This window comes from Neodiprion lecontei, chromosome 4 (genome assembly GCF_021901455.1).
Source record: "Neodiprion lecontei isolate iyNeoLeco1 chromosome 4, iyNeoLeco1.1, whole genome shotgun sequence".
In the NCBI taxonomy this organism is placed as follows: Eukaryota; Metazoa; Arthropoda; class Insecta; order Hymenoptera; family Diprionidae; genus Neodiprion; species Neodiprion lecontei.
The window spans coordinates 38,481,437-38,501,278 of record NC_060263.1 but is presented as its reverse complement, the minus strand read 5'-3'; the positions used below and the strand labels follow the sequence as shown (position 1 = coordinate 38,501,278).

The window sequence follows — 19,842 nt, the reverse complement described above, 5'->3', positions numbered from 1 at the left end:
GAGTCAGGTAAAAGTTTGAAGAATCTACGATTATTGAAAGGCTCTTTTATTTACAAATAAATATGCTCTTTACAAGTTGACATGTACAAACAAAAAATTTCGAGAGGAAAAATTATTTCGACCATTTACTTAAGAAATCTGAAGTAATTATTGTATGACAGACCAAAAACTAAAAGGCCAAGCATATGAACCTTAAAATTCTTAAAATAAGGAGTGCTAGTATTACAAAAACAGCTGAACAATTAGCAATAGGATAGGGTGTACTTATAATTTCAAATATAAGTAGCATTACAAAAACCGAATTAAAAAATAGCATAGAAAAAATTTGAAGAATAATGCAGATAATCGAATTGTCTGATCGTTAAGATTAGATTTTTGATCAGTAATTATCAATTGCTAAAACGTTCTCCACATCATATGCACCATAGATATATTTACATTACTCCAGACCATTTCGTGTATGGAATTCTTTAAAGAATCCCTTCGGATTCCAGATTGGTTATCTTACAAACTAAGGTCAATAGAAATTAGCCAGAGAAGACATTATTATGGTTTAGTTTTTCTTTTTCGCTATACCACAAGCTGATCCCAGTGTACCTAGTTTGGAGTGATTGGCGTGTAAAATTAATTTGAAGCTTGTGATGTTTTGCTAAACTAAACTGCAATAGCAATTTGAGTAAGGATTTTGTGGTTCGTAATCGTCTGTCAATTGAACTCCTCTTTTACCCAGGCGATGCCTCGTTCCACCTAAACTATCACCACCGTACATTCTTGTTGAATTAGCTTCCCATAGTCCAGGAGTTTGTATTATCTGTTAAGGCAAAATCATAAATATATTTTCAACTAACGGAACAATTCTTTTTCATAGATTGAAAAATGTGCAGAGTAGCAAGAGCTCAAAAGTATCCACGTGAAACAAGTCACACCACCTTTTCAACGAGTTCTTCAAAACAGCACCTTACTCCGTCAGCAGTTTTTGCACTACTTTCAATGTACAAAGTTTGGTGTCGCCGAGCAAATTCCAAGCCCTCCTCCATGCTGACTTCCCTGTTGGGCAAGTCATTTTTGTTCCCCACAACCATTTTCACAATATCTATTTTGTTGCAGTAAGTGTTGAGTTCGTTTAGCCAAGTTTCAAGCTTCGTAAATGTATGTCTGTCCGTTACATCGAACATTAGAATTGCACCTTGCCCGTCTCTGTAGTAACTTGGCGTTAATGTACGAAAACGTTCCTGGCCGGCCGTATCCTGGACAAATAATTAACTTACATGCTGTCAAGTCTGTTGGCGTCTGATTATGGAATAGTTTCAGGAAGTAGTCGTCATACCCAAATCGCGAGTTTAACCGTATTACCGTCGATGGTGATCTGTTTAGTTTTATAATCCATACCGACTGTGCTCTGCATGTTTTCATTGAACTCATCTTCAGTGAATCGGAGTAATATACTGAAATCAGGACAACCGTGTAATTTAAGAAAACACAAGATATCACGAGTTCTGAAACTTACTTGACAAAAAAAAAACAACAAATTAACCAAACGGCAGTTGCTTCAATTTTTGAAAAATCTACCTACTTTTTTAACGGAAGCCTACTGACGTGGTTCAAATATTAGTTGACTTATGCGGATTAAACAATTAATTAATTAATTATCGTAGACTGATCAGAGGTTAGAATTTACAGAGTAACATAATATGGCAATAAATTCGATACCTACCTAGACTTTCCTACGTTAGTTTCACCTATCATTAGTAATTTGAGCGTTGTCAAAACTTCTTGGTCCATTTTACTATATCTATCCTCAAAATGGCCCCAATTAAAGTTTGCAGTTTCAACTGAAAGGTCGGCACCAAATAACACCTCTAAACTCCCGAAAATCGAACGACTCGTGGTTCGACTTTTAGCCTTAAGCCTGGCACTGACAGAAAGCACAATTCTTTGATCAATCCTTTGGTTCAATCAACGTTACAGTTCCGCTGTGCGGGTGTGATGTGCGTGCGAGTTACTTTCGCCGTGTAGATGATCAAACACAATATTTTTAATAATCATATAAGGTGCTAAATTGCACACATGACTAAAACGAAAGAGAAAAAAACAATAACGAGTTTACTGCGCGTCAGATCCACTGAATCAGATACAGTTGCAAAGTGACGACGTAAAGTTATTTTTTATTGTTTTTCATCATCCTTTTAATTATAACGCGGCGATCAACGTACAGATGTCGCTGCCGCTCGTGGCATACAATAACCTCAAAAATGTTTGCGAACTGTCACACGAATGTCAGGCTGAAGGTTTAGTATTCGCCAAACCCTGGTATCGAGCACATCGTCGCACGTTTCTGTGATGATATTTTCGCCTGATCGTTGATCTTCATGAATCAAACTCAATTACACATAAATAAGGCGGTTATTTACTTCAAAAGGGTTATTTCAACGGTGGGTGCTTATAAAGTTTTCCTATACTGTGCTTACTCTTAACTGAGTTTGTAAAAGAACGAGCATGTGAAACGATGCACTATTTTTTTCCCCCTTTCACATAACCGTGCAACTATAGATATTATCGACGAAAATTGAAAGAAAGTATTGGTAGATTCGTCGAATGAAAAGTTTCATTCACCATTGCATAACTTATGCAAGGTCGAAAAATAAGGGTGACTAGGAATTTTTTTCTCTTAATCGTACCTGATTTAACAATATTTTTAACAGATGTCTCGACCACTTCTAGTCGCGTTTGACTTTGACCATACAATTGTGAATGACAATACGGATATTGTAGTCCGGAAGCTACTGCCCGAACAAAAATTACCAGAATCAGTGAGAGGCATGTATCGATCGGACGGATGGACCGCCTACATGCAGAGAATCTTCGAACTTCTCCATGCAAATTGCATTAACCAGACACAAATAAATGCCGCTATAGACAATATACCTGCAGTAAACGGGATGGAGGATCTGTTGGAAAGATTGCACAAGAGCAATTGCGATATTATAATAATAAGTGACTCGAACTCAATTTTCATAGAGCGCTGGTTGAAGAATAAAAAATTGAGTCATACTATATCTCGGGTATTTACTAATCCCGCTAAATACGACGACAACGGATTGTTGAAAATTGAAATGTATCATCTGCAAGATTGGTGCGAATTGAGCACAAAAAATCTCTGTAAGGGGCATATTTTACAAAATTACATAAAAGAGTCATTGGAAAATGGAACCTCATTCGAGAGAGTTGCTTACGTCGGCGATGGACGGAATGATTTTTGCCCCATTCTGAGATTGTCGGAAAAAGATTTTGCCTTTCCAAGGTCGAATTATCCTCTTATTAAAATTTTAAATGAAGCAAAAACTAACGGCACGCATCAAGTTACAGCGCACATATGCCCGTGGAACGATGGTACGCACATTTTGGAAAAACTTCTCGTCTCTCTTGAGTAAACTAGAGTTTAATAATAAAAATAAAGTTAAATGACATTTGATTGTAATCGTATGATATTGTGTTAAGGCTAACCCTTCAGTCTAGGCATTTCTTCAATTCGATTCTCAAGTTCTTCCAGTTATGCTGTACCTTGCATACTGCTCCTATCATTCTTTACTTGACTCAGTCTTTATATCTAGTGACGAGATTAATCGCTACACTTCAGTCCCAACTCCCGATTTCTCACCCTATGATATATATCATGAATACAATTTTTTCGTCACCCGCCAACCACTCAATTCCGAATCCACAACCGACTAAAGATTCTTTAACTAGGGAAGAAACAAAATATCAAGGAATAGTTAAAAGTTTGTTAGTCTATCAATGAACATTGCCAACAATCTCGTGACAATTGTAAATATTGTCGTTAATATTTTCATTTTTGTTGGTGGATTTCTGCCTTACCTGTTTAAGCATCTACTTACCTGTATTTATAACATCTAAGTTATGTAATAGCTGATGGTTTTTTTTCTTCCTCGAAGTAATTTTAATAGTTATCCACAATGTCAATGATCTCCATTCCCAGAAAATGAAATTAAGATCAGTTCAAATTTCGAATATTTTCGCGCGGTTGCGCGCGCAACTTTTAGGTTAGCCGTGACGTCTACGTCTCCATTAGTTTGTTCGTGTTCTGTCGAACGTGAGTTTATTTACGGTTTCACGGATAACTTTACCCTCCTGAAAATATTAATATGGAACAGGAGTTGCAAAAATTTTCGCAGAACTCAACCTGACGTTAAAATAAATGATTAATCGACCTCTAAAAATCGTTTGATCGTTCGACGCAGGACTTGTGGTAAGTAAATTTTCATTTATGTAGTGTAATTTTTTTATCTTTTTATTTAGTTCACCTACTTGCCTTTTACTTACTGTCGTCGATATTTGCAAGCTTTGATAACAAATTTCGATCAATCAATTTTTTATATTATTTCGCATAGACGGACGCTTATCATTATAAACTCGCGTAGCGAATTTTCGCAAATAATCATGCATGGCATTGAAATCTAAATTCGGGATGAAAATTTTTCATGAATTTCTTTATTTATCTGAATATACATTTATTTCTCACATCTTATAGCTGTTCAAATAATTATTCAGATGTAACTACTCACATATTTTACATCTTTACGATCAGACTGAAAGGCAACAATGAAATTTTGCTTACGTAATGTGTTTAAAATCTTCGCTGTTGAAGTATATACATTAAATTTCATCGTATTTAATGTAATTACAGTACATCTGTACAATTTTTTCAATATAATCGTAATACCGCGAATAGTTGCCATATCACGCTACACGAAGCTGAGATACACTTATTTTATTAATTTAAATATCAAATTTCTTTTAATGATGCTAGAAAGCCAAGATATTCCACTAGGTATATAGACAAATTGGTAGTAAATTAAGTATAAAATATTAATACTGTTATTATTTTATGTTAGTTTATACAAATTACTAACACAACTTACGTTGCTCGGGTAAAATACATTATTACTAGTTATAGGTGCTAGGAAGGATGCTGTTCTCCTTCACAAACATTTGATCACCTGAATTTTTATTAATTTTTGCTATACTGACGTTCAGATAATTCTTAACAATACCAAAAGACACGCCTAGTAAATACAAAATATCGACTAGCCACCCAGGCGTTGAACTGCATAAAAATACCTTACTAAGTATCTCTATAAAGGCAGGCGTCCACATCAATATACTCAAGATCAAAGTTTTTTTCAAAATACCAAACAGCATCTGCACGCTTTTTATCTCGTGCATAACGTTTTTATAACCAGTTTCCTCATTTTTTTGCATTTCTGAATCGAAGCCTAGTTGTTGGACACTTTGTATAGCTGCACTGCGATCAGATTGAATAATATTTGACTGCTGAATAACTTTAAGATTCTCTAAGCCACTTGAACTCTCCCCTAAATCGTTATTCATTGTACCAGATTCATCTCCAAACCACCCAGGTTTCAGTGGATCTTTGTTAACTAAAGTTTGATCTGAAACCAATGTTCGTTTGGTGACCGGAGAAGCCTTCGAATTTTTCTTGTCAGTTCTATCAATTTTGTCCAAGATATTATTGCACGCATACATAGCACGAGTCTGCAAAGTAACGGAAATGAACAGTGGTGTGAAATAAATTAAAAATAGAAGAATCAACAGGTGTACTTTGAGAAATTTCATAGACAACAAACAGCGCTCATCCATGTACACCGGTACTTGCAACATCTGTTTGCCCTCGTTCTTTGCGTAAAAATTTTCCACAGTCTTTTTATCTTCATTGATACTCCTTGCGTTTGGGTTCAGTGCAGAAATTTCCACCTCATTGTCGCTGAATTGTTTATGAAACAAGCCAGTATCGAATTTCACGCGATTTACCTCATAATTATCATGCGAGTTTCCTGTTTGTGCTTTCACTTCAACTTGTTTAACGGTGTCACGAATCCGTTTGATAATATCTGGGTAGATTTGGCCGTTCAACTTTCTCTCTATATTTTTATCAATTTCATGTGTTGTAGTTTTATTTCCGTATGTAGCCGCTTTGTATCCAGCTGTTTGGTTCTCATTTTTATCTTGATCTTCGTTTGTCGAAGTGTTAATGGATGCTTGTATATCTTTATTCCTTGTTAATGTGTCTGCAGCAATTATTTCCCGATAAATTAAATCTTCTGGTTTCATTTTTGTGATCAGGGGTATTAATTTTGAAGTTACCCTGTTTTTTTTTACGAGCACTTCATCGAAAACTATCGAATCTATAGCTCCAAGTACTTCCGGAAATGTTCTGATCAAGTCGCTGTTATTATTAGACTCGCATTCGTAGTTTTTATAAATTTCAGGATATTTACTATCCAATGTCTCCTGTATATTAGCCAGTTTTTCGAGTATTTCATTCTCATTGCTTTTTATTCCCTGTGTCAAATTTGTTACTGCTACATATTTCGTGATATTCCACGGTTTGAAATTCTCAGAGTACTTCATTTCACTTGTCTTATTGCAAGTTTTCTTCAAGACCGATTCAAGTACATTGCGGACTCTGAGTACGACCTCGTCAATCTTTTCAGAATGTGGATAAGAACTCATAACTGTGTCAGGGTCATCGACTTCAAAATATCCACTTGATTCACTGTAGTTCTCTTCGTGGTATATCACTGACTCAACGTTACCTGAGTTAGTTTCATAACATGATTCTAGCGGAAAATTTACTTTGAAAACACATTCCATCTCACTTAATTCACGCACTTTATCCATATCTTGACCTCGAGAAAAATACAATATAGCTGTTACCAATGCTGGAATGAGCCACTGTACAGTTAATCCAAATCCGGTGAATTTGGACTTGTTATTAGTGTTCTTAGTAATATTTTCCATGTCTGCAATATTGATAACAGTTTCTTGTGCTTCGTTATCCACCTCTGGAGCTTTGGAGATAGCATTCGAATCCTCTTGCACATGGAGATTTTTTTTTCGCAAGCCAAGATTAGCTGGTTCATGACCGTTATCGTTGCTGGAATTTTGTGACATTCTTATTAAACTTGAGCATCTTTTGTTAATGCAAGATATTCCACTGCTGCATTGCATTGAATAGATTAGAAGCGAAATAAATGCGTTTGCAAATGGCACTAGAAACATTGCATAATGCATTAAAACGTGTTGAAACACGCACTTTGGTGCGGTTCCATTTATATCTTGACTAGCAAGCCAAGAGTCGTCGTACTTGTAAGAAAATCTCATGCACGTTTCGTTCTGACGTAGTTCCTTTTGTTCTTGATGTGAAAATAGTTGACGATCAGATATTTCTTCCTCAACACTCATTGTTGGATCTTGTTCAAAATTATTCAACGGTATTGACTGATTTAGGAGTAATATTATCGATGTTACTACAGAAATTAACGTGTCCGATGTGGAGAGAATGTGTAACGGGGTCTTGAGAATGTCTTTGAAACAGCCGATTTTAAGCAAAAAAATCAACGCTATGCAGCCTGATAGCAACAGACTGTAGCCCGCAAAACCCAATACCATTGTGTGCATGTTGACAATTGATTACTTATATAGTTATTTAACTATGAATTATTGCTCACATTTTTGTTGTCGAAATAACTTTTTAGACAGAAAATTAGGCCGTTTTCATAGAAAAACTGAATTCCCTCTTTGTTCACTGGTTCAACAGTAATAATTTCAAAGCCTTTCTGTAACAGACTGAGTCTTGACGAGTAAAGCATGAGGGTATGAGATTACCAAATGCAGGAATATGAGGGTCAGTTTATTATCAAAACAAATCTAGGCTCAATCGTAACTGTACTGTGTAAAATATAGGGGCTTGCTCACCGCCCAATCTATACGGACAAACTATGGGAGGAATAGAAATGTCCATTTTCTACATTCGTTGAGTCTGGGCTGTTGATTTTTGAAAATGAGAAACTTCCGTCTATATGTTTGAACTGACGTTTTAATCGGCCTATGTTTCAACAGTGAAAAATCGTCAGCATGGCTGAACGCCGTCGGACAGATCCAGTGGTTACCCAGCGTATTTGGGATAGCATAAAGTTCATTGTACATCAAAGAACTTTGCCAAACGAGGAACGAGTCAGGCGTCACATAGCTCGGATGTATGGAAAGTCCGAGCAAACTGTACAAGAGGATTTAAACAATGCAGTCAAAGACGGGCTCGTTCAGCTAAAAAAAGTCGCTAATAAAAATGGTGTCGAACAAGAGAGCTATAGGATTCCTGTTGAATTAGTTGAGACTGATGGACACGACTGGTACTGTTATAAATGCCAAAGAGCAGGAGTGGTCGAATGTTGCCAAAAATGCCACAGAGTATTCCACAAGGAATGCCACGTCCCAGAAAATCTCGAATTAAAATACTGTAATTTTTGTGAAGTATGTTTGCCTTATTATATTTTGCACATCGCACACATTTCATATGTTCATTGGTTACAAATATATCTCAGTATCATTAAGTTAGATCTGATTCTAACAAAAAATAGCTCTTGACTATTTTGTAAATTTTTTGTACATGTGAACTCTAAAATGACGATTAAATGTAACGTACCACAGTTCTAAATATATTTAAAAAATTTTAAAGTGCAAAGGAGTTTTAAAAGTTTGTTTCATTACAGAAAATAAACAATGACGTATTCGGTGACAAATCCGACTTGAATCATATACTTAACTTTACGTGTGGTCACTTAAAAGCAAAGTTACCACCAGAGATTACAAATCGAACGATTGTTTTTGATAATACGCCGGTTGTCACACCATCAGGTGGCTACTCAGGGCCAACTTGGGTTAGTGAGGGAGAGGATTCTTGGCGTCCAGGAATATTGATCAAGAATCACATGGACTTGGCTATCATGGATAAAAAAACAAAACGTAAAGAATATAACAACCTTGCGGAATTTGAGACAGACGCGCATAATATAATGCATAATATAATCGTGTATCATGGAGGTAAGCAAAAATTGGCTTCAATCTGAAGATTTTCTCTTTGAAAACTTTTCACCTTAAGAAGCAGACTTGGATGTCGTGCAAACTTTAACTTCCATAAGTATTCCAAAATAACTTTAGCGTTAAAAGCATTAATTTTTTTGCTTCAGAAAGTAGTGCGATAGGCGAAATGGGCATTACAATGTACCAGGATTGCTGCTACGATCTACAAGAGATTCGTCGCTGTGCCGATTGCTATCGAATATCTAATGAAAAATCTGAGAAATTATGGTTTTGTACACCTTGCAACCCACCGCATCAACTTGTTTATGCAAAACAGAAGGGATATCCGTACTGGCCAGCCAAAGTAATGCAAATAAACAATGACGTGTATGATGTGCGATTTTTTGGCGGCCATCATATGAGGGCAAACATTGAGAAGATTTTCATACGCCCGATAACGGTCAATTTAAACACACTGCAGGTGATACTAACACATTATTATAGATTAGCACTCAAAATTATTCATCTCCTTTCTGTGATATATTTAAATTTAAAAATTCAGAGTTTTAATCGCGATGCTGAGCAGAATCACTGATTCCCAGCGTAATACGCCTACTGACTATATTCTCTGATATGAATTATCATAATTATGCAATAGTATGAATTGTATCATAGTTAAAACGCAATGACTAGTACCAAATTTGATTTTCAATTACTTTTCACGTCGCAGTCAGAGAAAGGAAAATGGAAGGAAATTAAGGTACGACATCAAAATTCAATCACAATGATTGTGTTATCTATTAAATAGCTGACACACCTCTTTGTTTTTATAAATTTTGAACATTCTACAAACAGCATTGACACATATTAAATAATCATACTTTCCTCCTGGTCTGTTCGATATTTTATTTTAAAACACGTTGGTGGTACCAAATTTGAATAAAACATTTCGAAATCGTATTCAAGTTCAATTTATTATCGTAATTTGTTATTTAAAGCATGACTAGCTCTATTTTATTAGATCATCCAGGTTTTAGGCATGCAAGAATTTGTGCGTTATTAAATAGATTTAATAACTTATGATTTTTTTGACGATAGACTTCCTTCGATATTACTCATATCAATACAAAAAAAGGTGAAGTTGAAGAAGCGGGTGCTTGCTTATCTGAAATTAATACATGTTTCTTTTTTCTGTAGATCAAAAGATCGGCAGCCTGGAACCGGGCATTCGAGGAATTGAAACGCCACAAAACTTTACTTGCTCAGCTAGCAAAGTCTGAAACAAAAGATGCTGAACTTTCGGATGATGAAAATGGTGTCAAACCAGCAAAAATTCGTCACATAGAATCACCAGGACTGAATAGCTCGAAAAACTCCACTTCGAGCAAGTCGATGACTATTTTCAAAGACTTAAGAGTAAAGGTAGAACGTTTGAGTACTGAGGGTCGTTCGGACATGCAATCTACTTCCGGAGAACTTGAAGAAAAATTGAAGAAATCAACGAGTAGAACGGCCAGTGAGGAGCGAAAAGCTACACCTGGAAGCAGGAAAACGAGTGAAGAAAGACAAGTACGATCAAACTTTGTCTATTTTTTCTGACTTGTACTTTTGGCTCGATGAAATACCAATTTCTTCTACAGGTGCCGTTCTTGGCTGTTGCTGAAGATGAACCAGCCAGAGAAATATGCAGCACTTGTCCGCAAGGCTTGAAAAAGGAAGGATCACAAGAAGATATGGTTACATCAAGTTCTCAAGAGCCAAGATCCAAATGTGTACTTGTTCAAACTGAACAAATACAATCAGAAGTTCTTCCAGCTAAGGTAAGAGTACTTTTGATTTTTAAATAATCGATTTACCTCATTATCAATTAATGTGAAGATTTCGTGACCCTTGAATTTTCTCAAATATGTGGAAGGATTCGTCTGAGAGGGTCAGAGAATTTGACCATGCGTGGTTGCATGTTTATATTTTTATTTAGCGACGTTCCGGCGGGCCCAGCCAGCCGTCATCAGGTTATCTGTATTGATGAGGTTTGAATTTCGTGACTGTGTTTCTTGTATGATTAAATTTTCGTTGGTATTAACAGTCAATGATGACAAGATGCAATTCATGGAATGATGCTTTTATTTACGACGTTTCGGCAGGACCCCGCCTGCCATCATCAGGTTTCTTAAAAAAATATTATACAGAGAATTACAAAAATTAGCTAATTTGAATTTCACATATTTTACAATTTGAACTTTCGATTAAAAATTTTTTATACATAAATGCCATTATGTGTTATAGTTGTTATGTTGTCATAAATTAATAAAATATTATACACTCGCATTTTTAGACATTCCTTAGCTTAACAGTTGTTTCTTACATGGAGTTATAGAAGGAGGTGAACTATCCGTCTGTCAAATTGACCTGCTTAATGTTAGTTATCATAACAATGATATAATGTCATATATTTATCTGTGTGATTGTTATTATACTGGACACTTTGTTTACATGACCTTTTACAACGTATGTTTTTTGCGATATTATAAAATGTCTACGTAAATGTGACTTAGATTTTCGATGTCTGTTCTTTTGTTTACAGTATCATTTGTTGATATGTGCATCATTTCTTTTAAAATTCTTTTGTGTCAGTTTTGCTCTTTATCTAATATTATTACATTTTCAAAGTTGAACTCATCAAGACATTATTATCACAAAGGCAGATAAAGGTAACATCACTGTCATTATGGACAGAGAAGAGTATAACCAAAAAACTAATGAAATACTCAATGATACCAATACGTATAAAAAATGTAAGGACCTGACCAATATAATAGAAAAACAAACTAACGATAAAATCAATAACATAGCGAAAAAGGGAGGAATTTGTGACCCGACATGTAGAATGCTTAAAACACATAACGCATTACCACCAAAAATATATTTTCTACCTAAGATACATAAAAAAGATTATCCACTTAGACCGATTGTCTCATACATTAACTCACCCACATATAAGATATTAAAAGTATGTGCAGGAATCTCATCTAACATCATAGGCAACACTGAATACCATGTTAAAGATTCTTGGTCCTTCGCTAAAGAAATAAGAGGACTTAACATCTCTAATGATCTCTCTCTTTTATCGCTAGATGTATCATCCCTGTATACAAATATTCCAACCAATTTAGTGATAGCCATTATTAGGAAAAACTGGGTGCTCATATCAAAACACACTGCCTTTCCAAAAACAGAATTCATCCAAGCTGTGGATATATGCTTAAACTCCACATATTTTACACATGAGAACAGTTTTTATAGACAAATCTATGGTGTTGCCATGGGGTCACCCATCAGCCCTGTTGCAGCTAATCTGGTCATGGAAACTCTAGAACAGTCAGTCATAAACTCCTTACCCTTCAAATTAACATCTTATAAGAGATACGTTGATGATATCATTACATGCATACACAATATATGATAATATTCAAAAACTAGTCGATGCATCTAATTCATATCATCCACGCATCAATTTCACACACGAGTTAGAAGATAATAACAGAATTAGCTTCCTAGACATGTTAATAATTAATCATGAGGGAACAATACAAACGGATTGGTATCACAAAAAAACCTGGTCAGCTAGATACATAAATTTCCACTCACACCATCCACTACAATACAAAAAAAGTGTCACGATAGGTTTACTAGATCGAAGCATTGCACTTTCAAATGGACAGTTTAGGAAAAAAAATCTAAAACTAGTACGCGAAACATTAAAGAAAAACAGCCATCCTAACAAACTGATTAGACACTTACAGAAAGAAAGAATTGATAAAGATTACAACAGTTTTAACGTTGGTTATTGTGAAAAAAACAAAGATAAATGTGTAGGTTCAATTCCATACATTGAAGGTCTATCGTAGAACATAAAACCTACTATGCGAAAAGAAAACATTAATGTGTCGTATAAAATCACCAACTCTTTAAATAATTTATTCACATGTTTAAAATCTAAAATACCAAAGCTCGAATAAACTAATATCATCTATAAGATTAATTGCACAGATTGCCAAAAATATTACATAGGCCAATCTTGACAACATTTAAAAAAAAGGATCGCAAATCACAAATATGACATCAAAACACATGATCCAGAAAAATCGGCATTAGCGTATCACGCATTAGTTGAAGGACATAAGTTCAACTTTGAAAATGTAATAATATTAGATAAAGAGAAAAACTGGCCCAAAAGAATTATAAAAGAAATGATACACATATCAACAAATGATACTGTAAACAAAAGAACAAACTTCGAAAATCTAAGTCACCTTTACGTAGACATTTTATAATTCCGCAAAAAACATACGTTGTAAAAGGTCATGTAAACAAAGTGTCCAGTATAATAACAATCACACAGATAAATATATAACATTGTATCATTGTTATGATAACTAACATTAAGCAGGTGAATTTGACAGACGGATAGTTCACCTCCTTCTATAACTCCATGTAAGAAGCAACTGTTAAGCTAAGGAATGTCTGAAAATGTGAGTGTATAATATTTTATTAATTTATGACAACATAACTACTATAACAAATAATGGCATTTATGTATTAAAAATTTTTAATCGAAAGTTCAAATTGTAAAATATGTTAAATTCAAATTAGCTTATTTTTGTAATTCTCTGTATAATATTTTTTTAAAAAACCTGATGATGGCAGGCGAGGTCCTGCCGAAACGTCGTAAATAAAAGCAACATTCCATGAATTGCATCTTGTCATCATTGACTGTTATCTTTATTACAAAACAAAAAGAAAAAAAAAAACAAAATATTTTTAATACATTAAGGTAAAAACAAAAAAAAGAAAAAGAAATTTTTTAATGCTAAATAAAGTAAGAAAAAACAAACAAAACTAAATATAATAATGAAGAAAATTGACGTGAAGTCACAATTGGATTAAGGCAGTTTTACCGCATGCTATTTTGGAGGTAGAATTTGAAAATGTACAATATATATATAGTGTAAATTATGTTGTGTACAAATTTAGCTACTTATTAAAATTATAACATAATAAGTCGAAAAACCAAGGAAAAACAGAGTGTATCTACAGGTAGAAAGATGTTTTGACTTACTTATAGTGACGTTCCTAAATGTGCATGGCTAATATTCATTTTGAACTTGACTGTTAAGTAAACAATATGGTGTCACCTTCGAGATTAAGTATTATGGAGGTGACTGATTGAAATTGGCTAAACAAAGTTTTTTCGATTTTTTTAAATCACATTCGAGTATAAATGGCTAAGATTTTGAATGTCAGTTCTTCTGTTTACAGTGTTGTTCTTAGAAATGTGTATCATTTCCTTAATTAGTCTCTTATGCCAATGTTTCTCTTCATCAACTATGTTTACACTGGCGAAATTAAAAACATGACCTTTTGTTAAGGTGTGATGAGCTAGAGCAGATTTATCAGGGTCAACAGATTTTATATCGTATTTATGATTCACTATGCGTTTTTTTAAATGTTGAGAGGATTGGCCCACGTAACATTTCTCACAGTTTTTGCACTAGATTTTACAAATCACGTCAGTATGATCAGAATCATAAATACGATATAAAATCTGTTGAAACAATGAAAATTCTTCAAGGTAAAAAGAGGTCGCAGGACCTCTGATCAGCCAATGACGACGGCATTAGAAAAGTTACGACGAGAATTGGAGTTGGACAAATGCAAAGAATTGGAAAAACTTCAAGCAGAGCATGCTAAAGAAATACGTCAATTGACTGATAAACATCAGCAAGTCGTATCAGAGATAAAAAAGAAGCAATGGGTAATTATTCAGATTTAAAGAATACCACTTTAATACTAATTATTTTTAGCATTTTTTCAAGTTCACAAGTGCAAGCAATGACTCAAAATTCTTTCAGTGCTACAACTGTGAAGCAGAAGCAATATATCATTGTTGCTGGAATACGGCTTACTGCAGTATCGAATGTCAACAATTCCATTGGCAGCGTGAACATAAAAGAGTTTGCAGACGCAAACGCTAAACTTTTCAGCTATTTTAAGCAAGTACAAAAAATGTTTAAGGCTTTAAAAAGCTGGTTAAAATGACTTTGGTTGATAATTGCCCTTTTTATTATTTGGGCTCCTGTTCCCTTAAAAGGTAAAATACGCACCGAATTCTATAAAGTAGCTAATTTATGCATTGATACAGTAACAGCTTGTAAATTTATTCCATGTTCGAATTATTCTTTATGTGCAATACCTATAGAAATCTATTAGACGTCCTACTCTATCTAGTAGACGACTACAATACGTCCTAAAAAATCAATAATTATTATATTATATTCGGATTGAATTGATCTACCAAAAAATCTAAACGCATCAGCATTATGTTTTTTCAACACTATATTAATTAATAAAATATGAAATCATTATCCTATGAGAAACAGACTTTTGAGGGACACTTTTGTGGACTATATTTCTGAATTATTAATAAGCTGTTTTTCCTAGGTACATGCGACCTCACATGAAGAAAAACTCTCTGTTCTTGAAGCTTTTCATTTCATCTTGACATACTGATTTCATATAGTGTAAAAGTTCCTCATATTACCGAAATTATACTTGCTTTGAAACTCTTTCAAAGCAAGGGAGTAATTGTCTTAGGTCTTTGTAAACAACGAGCAATATGTGAATGTTTGAATGAGTCGAAGATCAGTTATAAATAGCCCACGTATTCCCCGGAATATCATAAAAGAACAGAATTTACATTCGTTATTTTTCTACGAATATTTGAGTAGTGTATATCGGAAGGTGATATAGCTGAAGTTCAAATACCTTATTCATTCGTCAGTCATACAAATCCTAGGCAGATGCTTTTTGCAGCTTGAATTACTTTTAATTAACTGTTGTTGTTCTTTCACTATTGTCAGCGTTACAAGCATGATCTTTCTTGATTAACAAAGAGAGAAATTCTATTCTATACCCACATATATTTTAAAAGAATCGAAACCGGTTTGTAGTTATAAAAATTCACAAAAATCTTTTGTGGCCTCGTCAGTATTTTTACTACTATAATATACTACTCTTGTCTATGGGAATAATTATACACATATCTTCGTTCATTATAAGAATTATTATGAAACAATACGTAAGCAATCATATAATTTAAAACCACTCCAATAAAGGGTTTGTCACAAGACAGTAGCATCTATGAAGTCAAAAACATGAACCCAATCAACATATACGTTTTTGCAAATGGCAGACGTTGAGTCTGGCGAATATTTTTCACACCTATTTTTGAACTTTAATAAAAGTTTGTTGTTTCATTTGTTACATATGATCAGTACTTGCTCAGATTTCATTTGAACGAGCGTATATTAAAAACTTGATCTACTACAGCAAACCTGTGGATTAAATCTTTACCTATTCTGTAGGTATTTTTGAGAGTAAGATTATTCATGTTTCACAATGAGTGATAACTAGATTTCAATCTAAGAACAAGTCATCTTACTAGTGAAACGTTCTAATTTTCCGGGAACTTGGAATCTGTTGTTACAATAATGCACCCTAATCGCACTATAATGGGAGCCCAAAATCGCCTTCACTTTAGTTTGCTCATTGCCGGTAGAAACGGTTTGTGTTGATCAAAAACGATCCGCGAATTTCAGTTTAAACCTGTTCTTGATTATACAACATACCGTTATTTCTCAATCTTTAATCTAATCGATATTATTTAAGGTGAAAATGATATAATTAATCATTATGTTAATATTAAATATCTTTTATAAATATTATTAGGTCACAAAAAAAAAGGTAGGAAAGAGGAATAAAAATTTATTCAAAAGTCAAATGGTTCTTATAGTACTCACAACAAATTTATAACTCATTGTAAGTGATCAGGATGACCCTGCGTAATTTAAATCCTGATCACTTATGGTCATGCCCTGCCAAGTCACTGAGTCGCCGACCTTGACAGTTTTTGATTTGGCTGATTTTTTTCATATACTTAAACTTGGTTCAGCAAGTCTTCTGTGTGTAGTTCAGAGTGCTGAACATTCTTACTCTGCATAATTGGTGCTGATACAAAAAAAAATTTCCAAAGTCACACGACAGTGCCTATCTGAAATACTATTCATACAAACTTTCATTCAAATTCATACAAATCTCTTATTAGCTTATGAATTTCCAGAAACCTGTCAAGATGAACCGTATAGAGAGTAGAAGAAATTTGAAGTATTTGACATGACAGGTTTTTTTTTCTCAATTTATACACGAATGGTTTTTGATGGGTATTCCGGTATGAGAAAAAGAATTAACGAAATGAAAAATAATCAATATCGGAATTTTGGTAATTTGGCATGGGAAATTTCTTACACGTTATTGTAGAATCAAATCTGTATACACTTTAAAAAGTTGGCATGAAAGAGAATACATAAAGCGTTGAATTTGCAATCAGTTCTAAACAAATTGAACACGCATTTTGAATATTTGGCAAAGTAGAAAGTATTTATTTCCATCCATCATTGGGGATTCCGTTAGTATTCGTTTGATTGCCAGTTAAATAACTTAATTATAATGTTATACAGTTACACTTTCATCACACTTGTTGGACATGTGTATTCTTTATAAAGTTAATAAAGCTGCTGGGTAAAAAAATTTTAATAATATGTAGAATATATTAATATTTATTTACATTTTACATAACTATGGTTTGATTATCCGATATAGATATTATATTGAAGTGTATTTTTGCATACCTATATAATGGTACTTCCAAGTATATATTGCAAAGTGATTCAAAACCTCACTTACTGTTAATATGTGTTGTATGTCCAAGTTATAAACTATATAAACTATGAAGTAAATTCTAAAACCTGGAGAAAAAAAAGCATGGCAGCTGAGAAAAAAAGGAAAAGTTGGAGTTTTGGCTTCGACTCAACTTCAGCAAGATATTGAGTAAATCAACTCAAAATCTATCTATTATTTATACGAATTCCAAGGACTGGAAATGGCATTTAAACCTTTTTTTAATGTACCCTTTACATCACGGTATATGTTTTGACTTTTCTTGTATAGAAAAAACCGCCTCTATGGCATTATTACATGCAGCCTCACCAAACCTAATATAATAGAAAAACGTATGAATTATAAAACATGATATTCCATGGAATAGTTATAACGATGTAGTCATGAACTGGTTCAATCTGCATAAAAATAATATGCAAATGTAGTCAAATAGTATAAGCATATATATAATATGTAGATTTTTGAATAATTTGACAATAAAAGTGAAACTGGGTTGTAATAATCTCATAGTATTCTTATAAGATTCGAAATTTCCAAAATCACAACCGATGTTAGCTAAGCGTCAGTTTCAATCGACGGCATGTTTCCAAGTACTTTCATTAGCTCTGACTTCTTCTCCAGCAAGCGCGACAGCAATCTTTCCTTTGGGACTTTTCTCATCTATTTGAACAAAATTATAATGCGCTGCTGATTCTGGGGATAATTTTTCGACCAGCTGTAATTCGGATTGATTCAGTTTTTCCCCCAACTGTTTCAAGGCGCTAAGTATTTCCCCGCGCTGTCTATCGCTTGCTTCTTTGCTTAGCTTTCCAAGCTTAGCGTCACGTTCAACTTGGTACAAACGTTCTCTCAACTGTGCCGGTTCGCGTTTACCAAACATTCTGATAACCGCAGGGGTTTGAAAGGCTGCGCTGATCGCAGCTTGGGTTGCCTACAATTAAACGTTGTATTTTATACTAAGCGAGTTATTTCTTTGGACAGTCATATTTATTACAAGACGTGTGAAAGGTAAAACTTGATTACCAACTGCATCGCTCCCAGATCATTTACAAGCGTCATATCTCCAGATATCATTCGTTGTAGACTTTCGTTAAAATCTTTGAGCTGATCCATTGTTTCAGCTTTAGTTTCATTGTAGTCTGCTTCGTCCAACTCGCTCCTATAAGTGAGAGTAATAATCATGTAGAAAACTGGTCGGAATAATTTTTTTTCACAAAGCAATAAAGCTGTAATCAACATACTGGCTCAATGGAAATTTTTTGTTAGCAAAACAATAACCGTCACCTGACACAAATATTTACCGGCACTCTTCCAAATCTTCTAACTGTTGCACAAGTCTATCCAACTGTTCCTCGAGGTTTTTTCGCAATCTTTCAGTCTCTGCTTTACCGTGGGACGTCATAGTATGGCCTTTGTGGATTTTGGCTGAAACTTGGGACGATTTCAAAATGCGTTGCGGCGCATTACAACTTGCTAAAAGAGGTTATGTTACAAAAACACGATTATCGGAGATTCTCGGTTCGTTTTGAGTATGTAATTGTTCGTTCTAGAATACGTTGACTGTAAGCTCTGGTTTTCAACGACGTAGACTGCGTATTTTACGCGTTAACTTAATTGGCACAAATCTATACCGATACTCGACAAAGTGAATCGTTTACGCGTGCCGTTAGATCCAACCAATCATCTTGCCTTACAGAGGAACGGGGCATATACGTATAGGTATGTATATGTAACTCGTTTGTTATTGTTTTACACAAGTGCGATGCAGTTGGTCATAAAAATATTATTCCTGTCGAGATTGGATGTGTACGCAAGGTGCGTAATTAATTTTTGTACTTTTATATTATTCTTATCAGTCAAGTGACGATTTTTTTCAATATAAATATACATACGCAAGACGTTAAAATTCTCGAAGTGGGAAAGGATAATTATCTCGACTCAACGTAAGGCTTACAATTTCTGAAGCGTCCTTTTTCGCCGTTTCTCTATTTCCGCAGAAAGTAAGTGCATTTCCGAGTTCAGTGCCGCGAGCCAATGAACGCATAGTTGAACCTCTATGGCACAAGTTCACTGATTAGTGATGTGTGTGTAGTACAGTCTAGAGAGCATATACTATTGGAGGGAGGGAGCTACCCATCCCATCGC

At 34.4% G+C, this 19,842-nt stretch overlaps 4 protein-coding genes across 7 annotated transcripts; 2 read left to right on the top strand and 2 right to left on the bottom strand.

Moving 5' to 3' along the window:
- Positions 1–25: 25 nt before the first annotated feature.
- Positions 26–2,093, bottom strand: LOC107216771 (ras-related protein Rab-18-B). The gene is made up of 4 exons (XM_015654061.2): positions 1,715–2,093; positions 1,328–1,445; positions 930–1,247; positions 26–811 (listed from the first exon to the last, which is right to left on the bottom strand). Exons 1-4 carry the CDS (start codon positions 1,780–1,782, stop codon positions 650–652), a joined length of 666 nt encoding a protein of 221 aa, XP_015509547.2. The 5' UTR covers positions 1,783–2,093; the 3' UTR covers positions 26–649.
- Positions 2,094–2,244: 151 nt separating this feature from the next.
- Positions 2,245–3,852, top strand: LOC107216760 (pyridoxal phosphate phosphatase PHOSPHO2). The gene is made up of 2 exons (XM_015654050.2): positions 2,245–2,432; positions 2,703–3,852. Exons 1-2 carry the CDS (start codon positions 2,370–2,372, stop codon positions 3,429–3,431), a joined length of 792 nt encoding a protein of 263 aa, XP_015509536.2. The 5' UTR covers positions 2,245–2,369; the 3' UTR covers positions 3,432–3,852.
- A 178-nt stretch (positions 3,853–4,030) lies between these two features.
- Positions 4,031–17,764, top strand: LOC107216662 (zinc finger MYND domain-containing protein 11). 2 transcript variants are annotated; one of them, XM_015653922.2, is made up of 9 exons: positions 4,031–4,267; positions 7,942–8,352; positions 8,592–8,922; positions 9,069–9,382; positions 9,632–9,661; positions 10,099–10,470; positions 10,542–10,721; positions 14,534–14,716; positions 14,814–17,764. In XM_015653922.2, the coding sequence occupies exons 2-9, from the start codon at positions 7,957–7,959 to the stop codon at positions 14,934–14,936; spliced, it is 1,929 nt and encodes a 642-aa protein (XP_015509408.1). In that variant the 5' UTR covers positions 4,031–4,267; positions 7,942–7,956; the 3' UTR covers positions 14,937–17,764. The 2 variants fall into 2 exon arrangements, with proteins under 2 accessions (XP_015509408.1, XP_015509414.1); XM_015653928.2 differs by lacking the exon at positions 9,632–9,661 and having other exon boundaries at positions 4,037–4,267.
- Positions 16,186–19,797, bottom strand: LOC107216824 (protein LZIC). Of its 3 annotated transcripts, none has more exons than XM_046738418.1 (4): positions 19,652–19,797; positions 18,999–19,170; positions 18,721–18,856; positions 16,186–18,628 (listed from the first exon to the last, which is right to left on the bottom strand). In XM_046738418.1, the coding sequence occupies exons 2-4, from the start codon at positions 19,097–19,099 to the stop codon at positions 18,266–18,268; spliced, it is 600 nt and encodes a 199-aa protein (XP_046594374.1). In that variant the 5' UTR covers positions 19,100–19,170; positions 19,652–19,797; the 3' UTR covers positions 16,186–18,265. The 3 variants fall into 3 exon arrangements, with proteins under 3 accessions (XP_046594374.1, XP_015509617.1, XP_015509609.1); XM_015654131.2 differs by having other exon boundaries at positions 18,999–19,128; positions 19,652–19,794; XM_015654123.2 differs by lacking the exon at positions 19,652–19,797 and having other exon boundaries at positions 18,999–19,497.
- Positions 19,798–19,842: the final 45 nt, after the last annotated feature.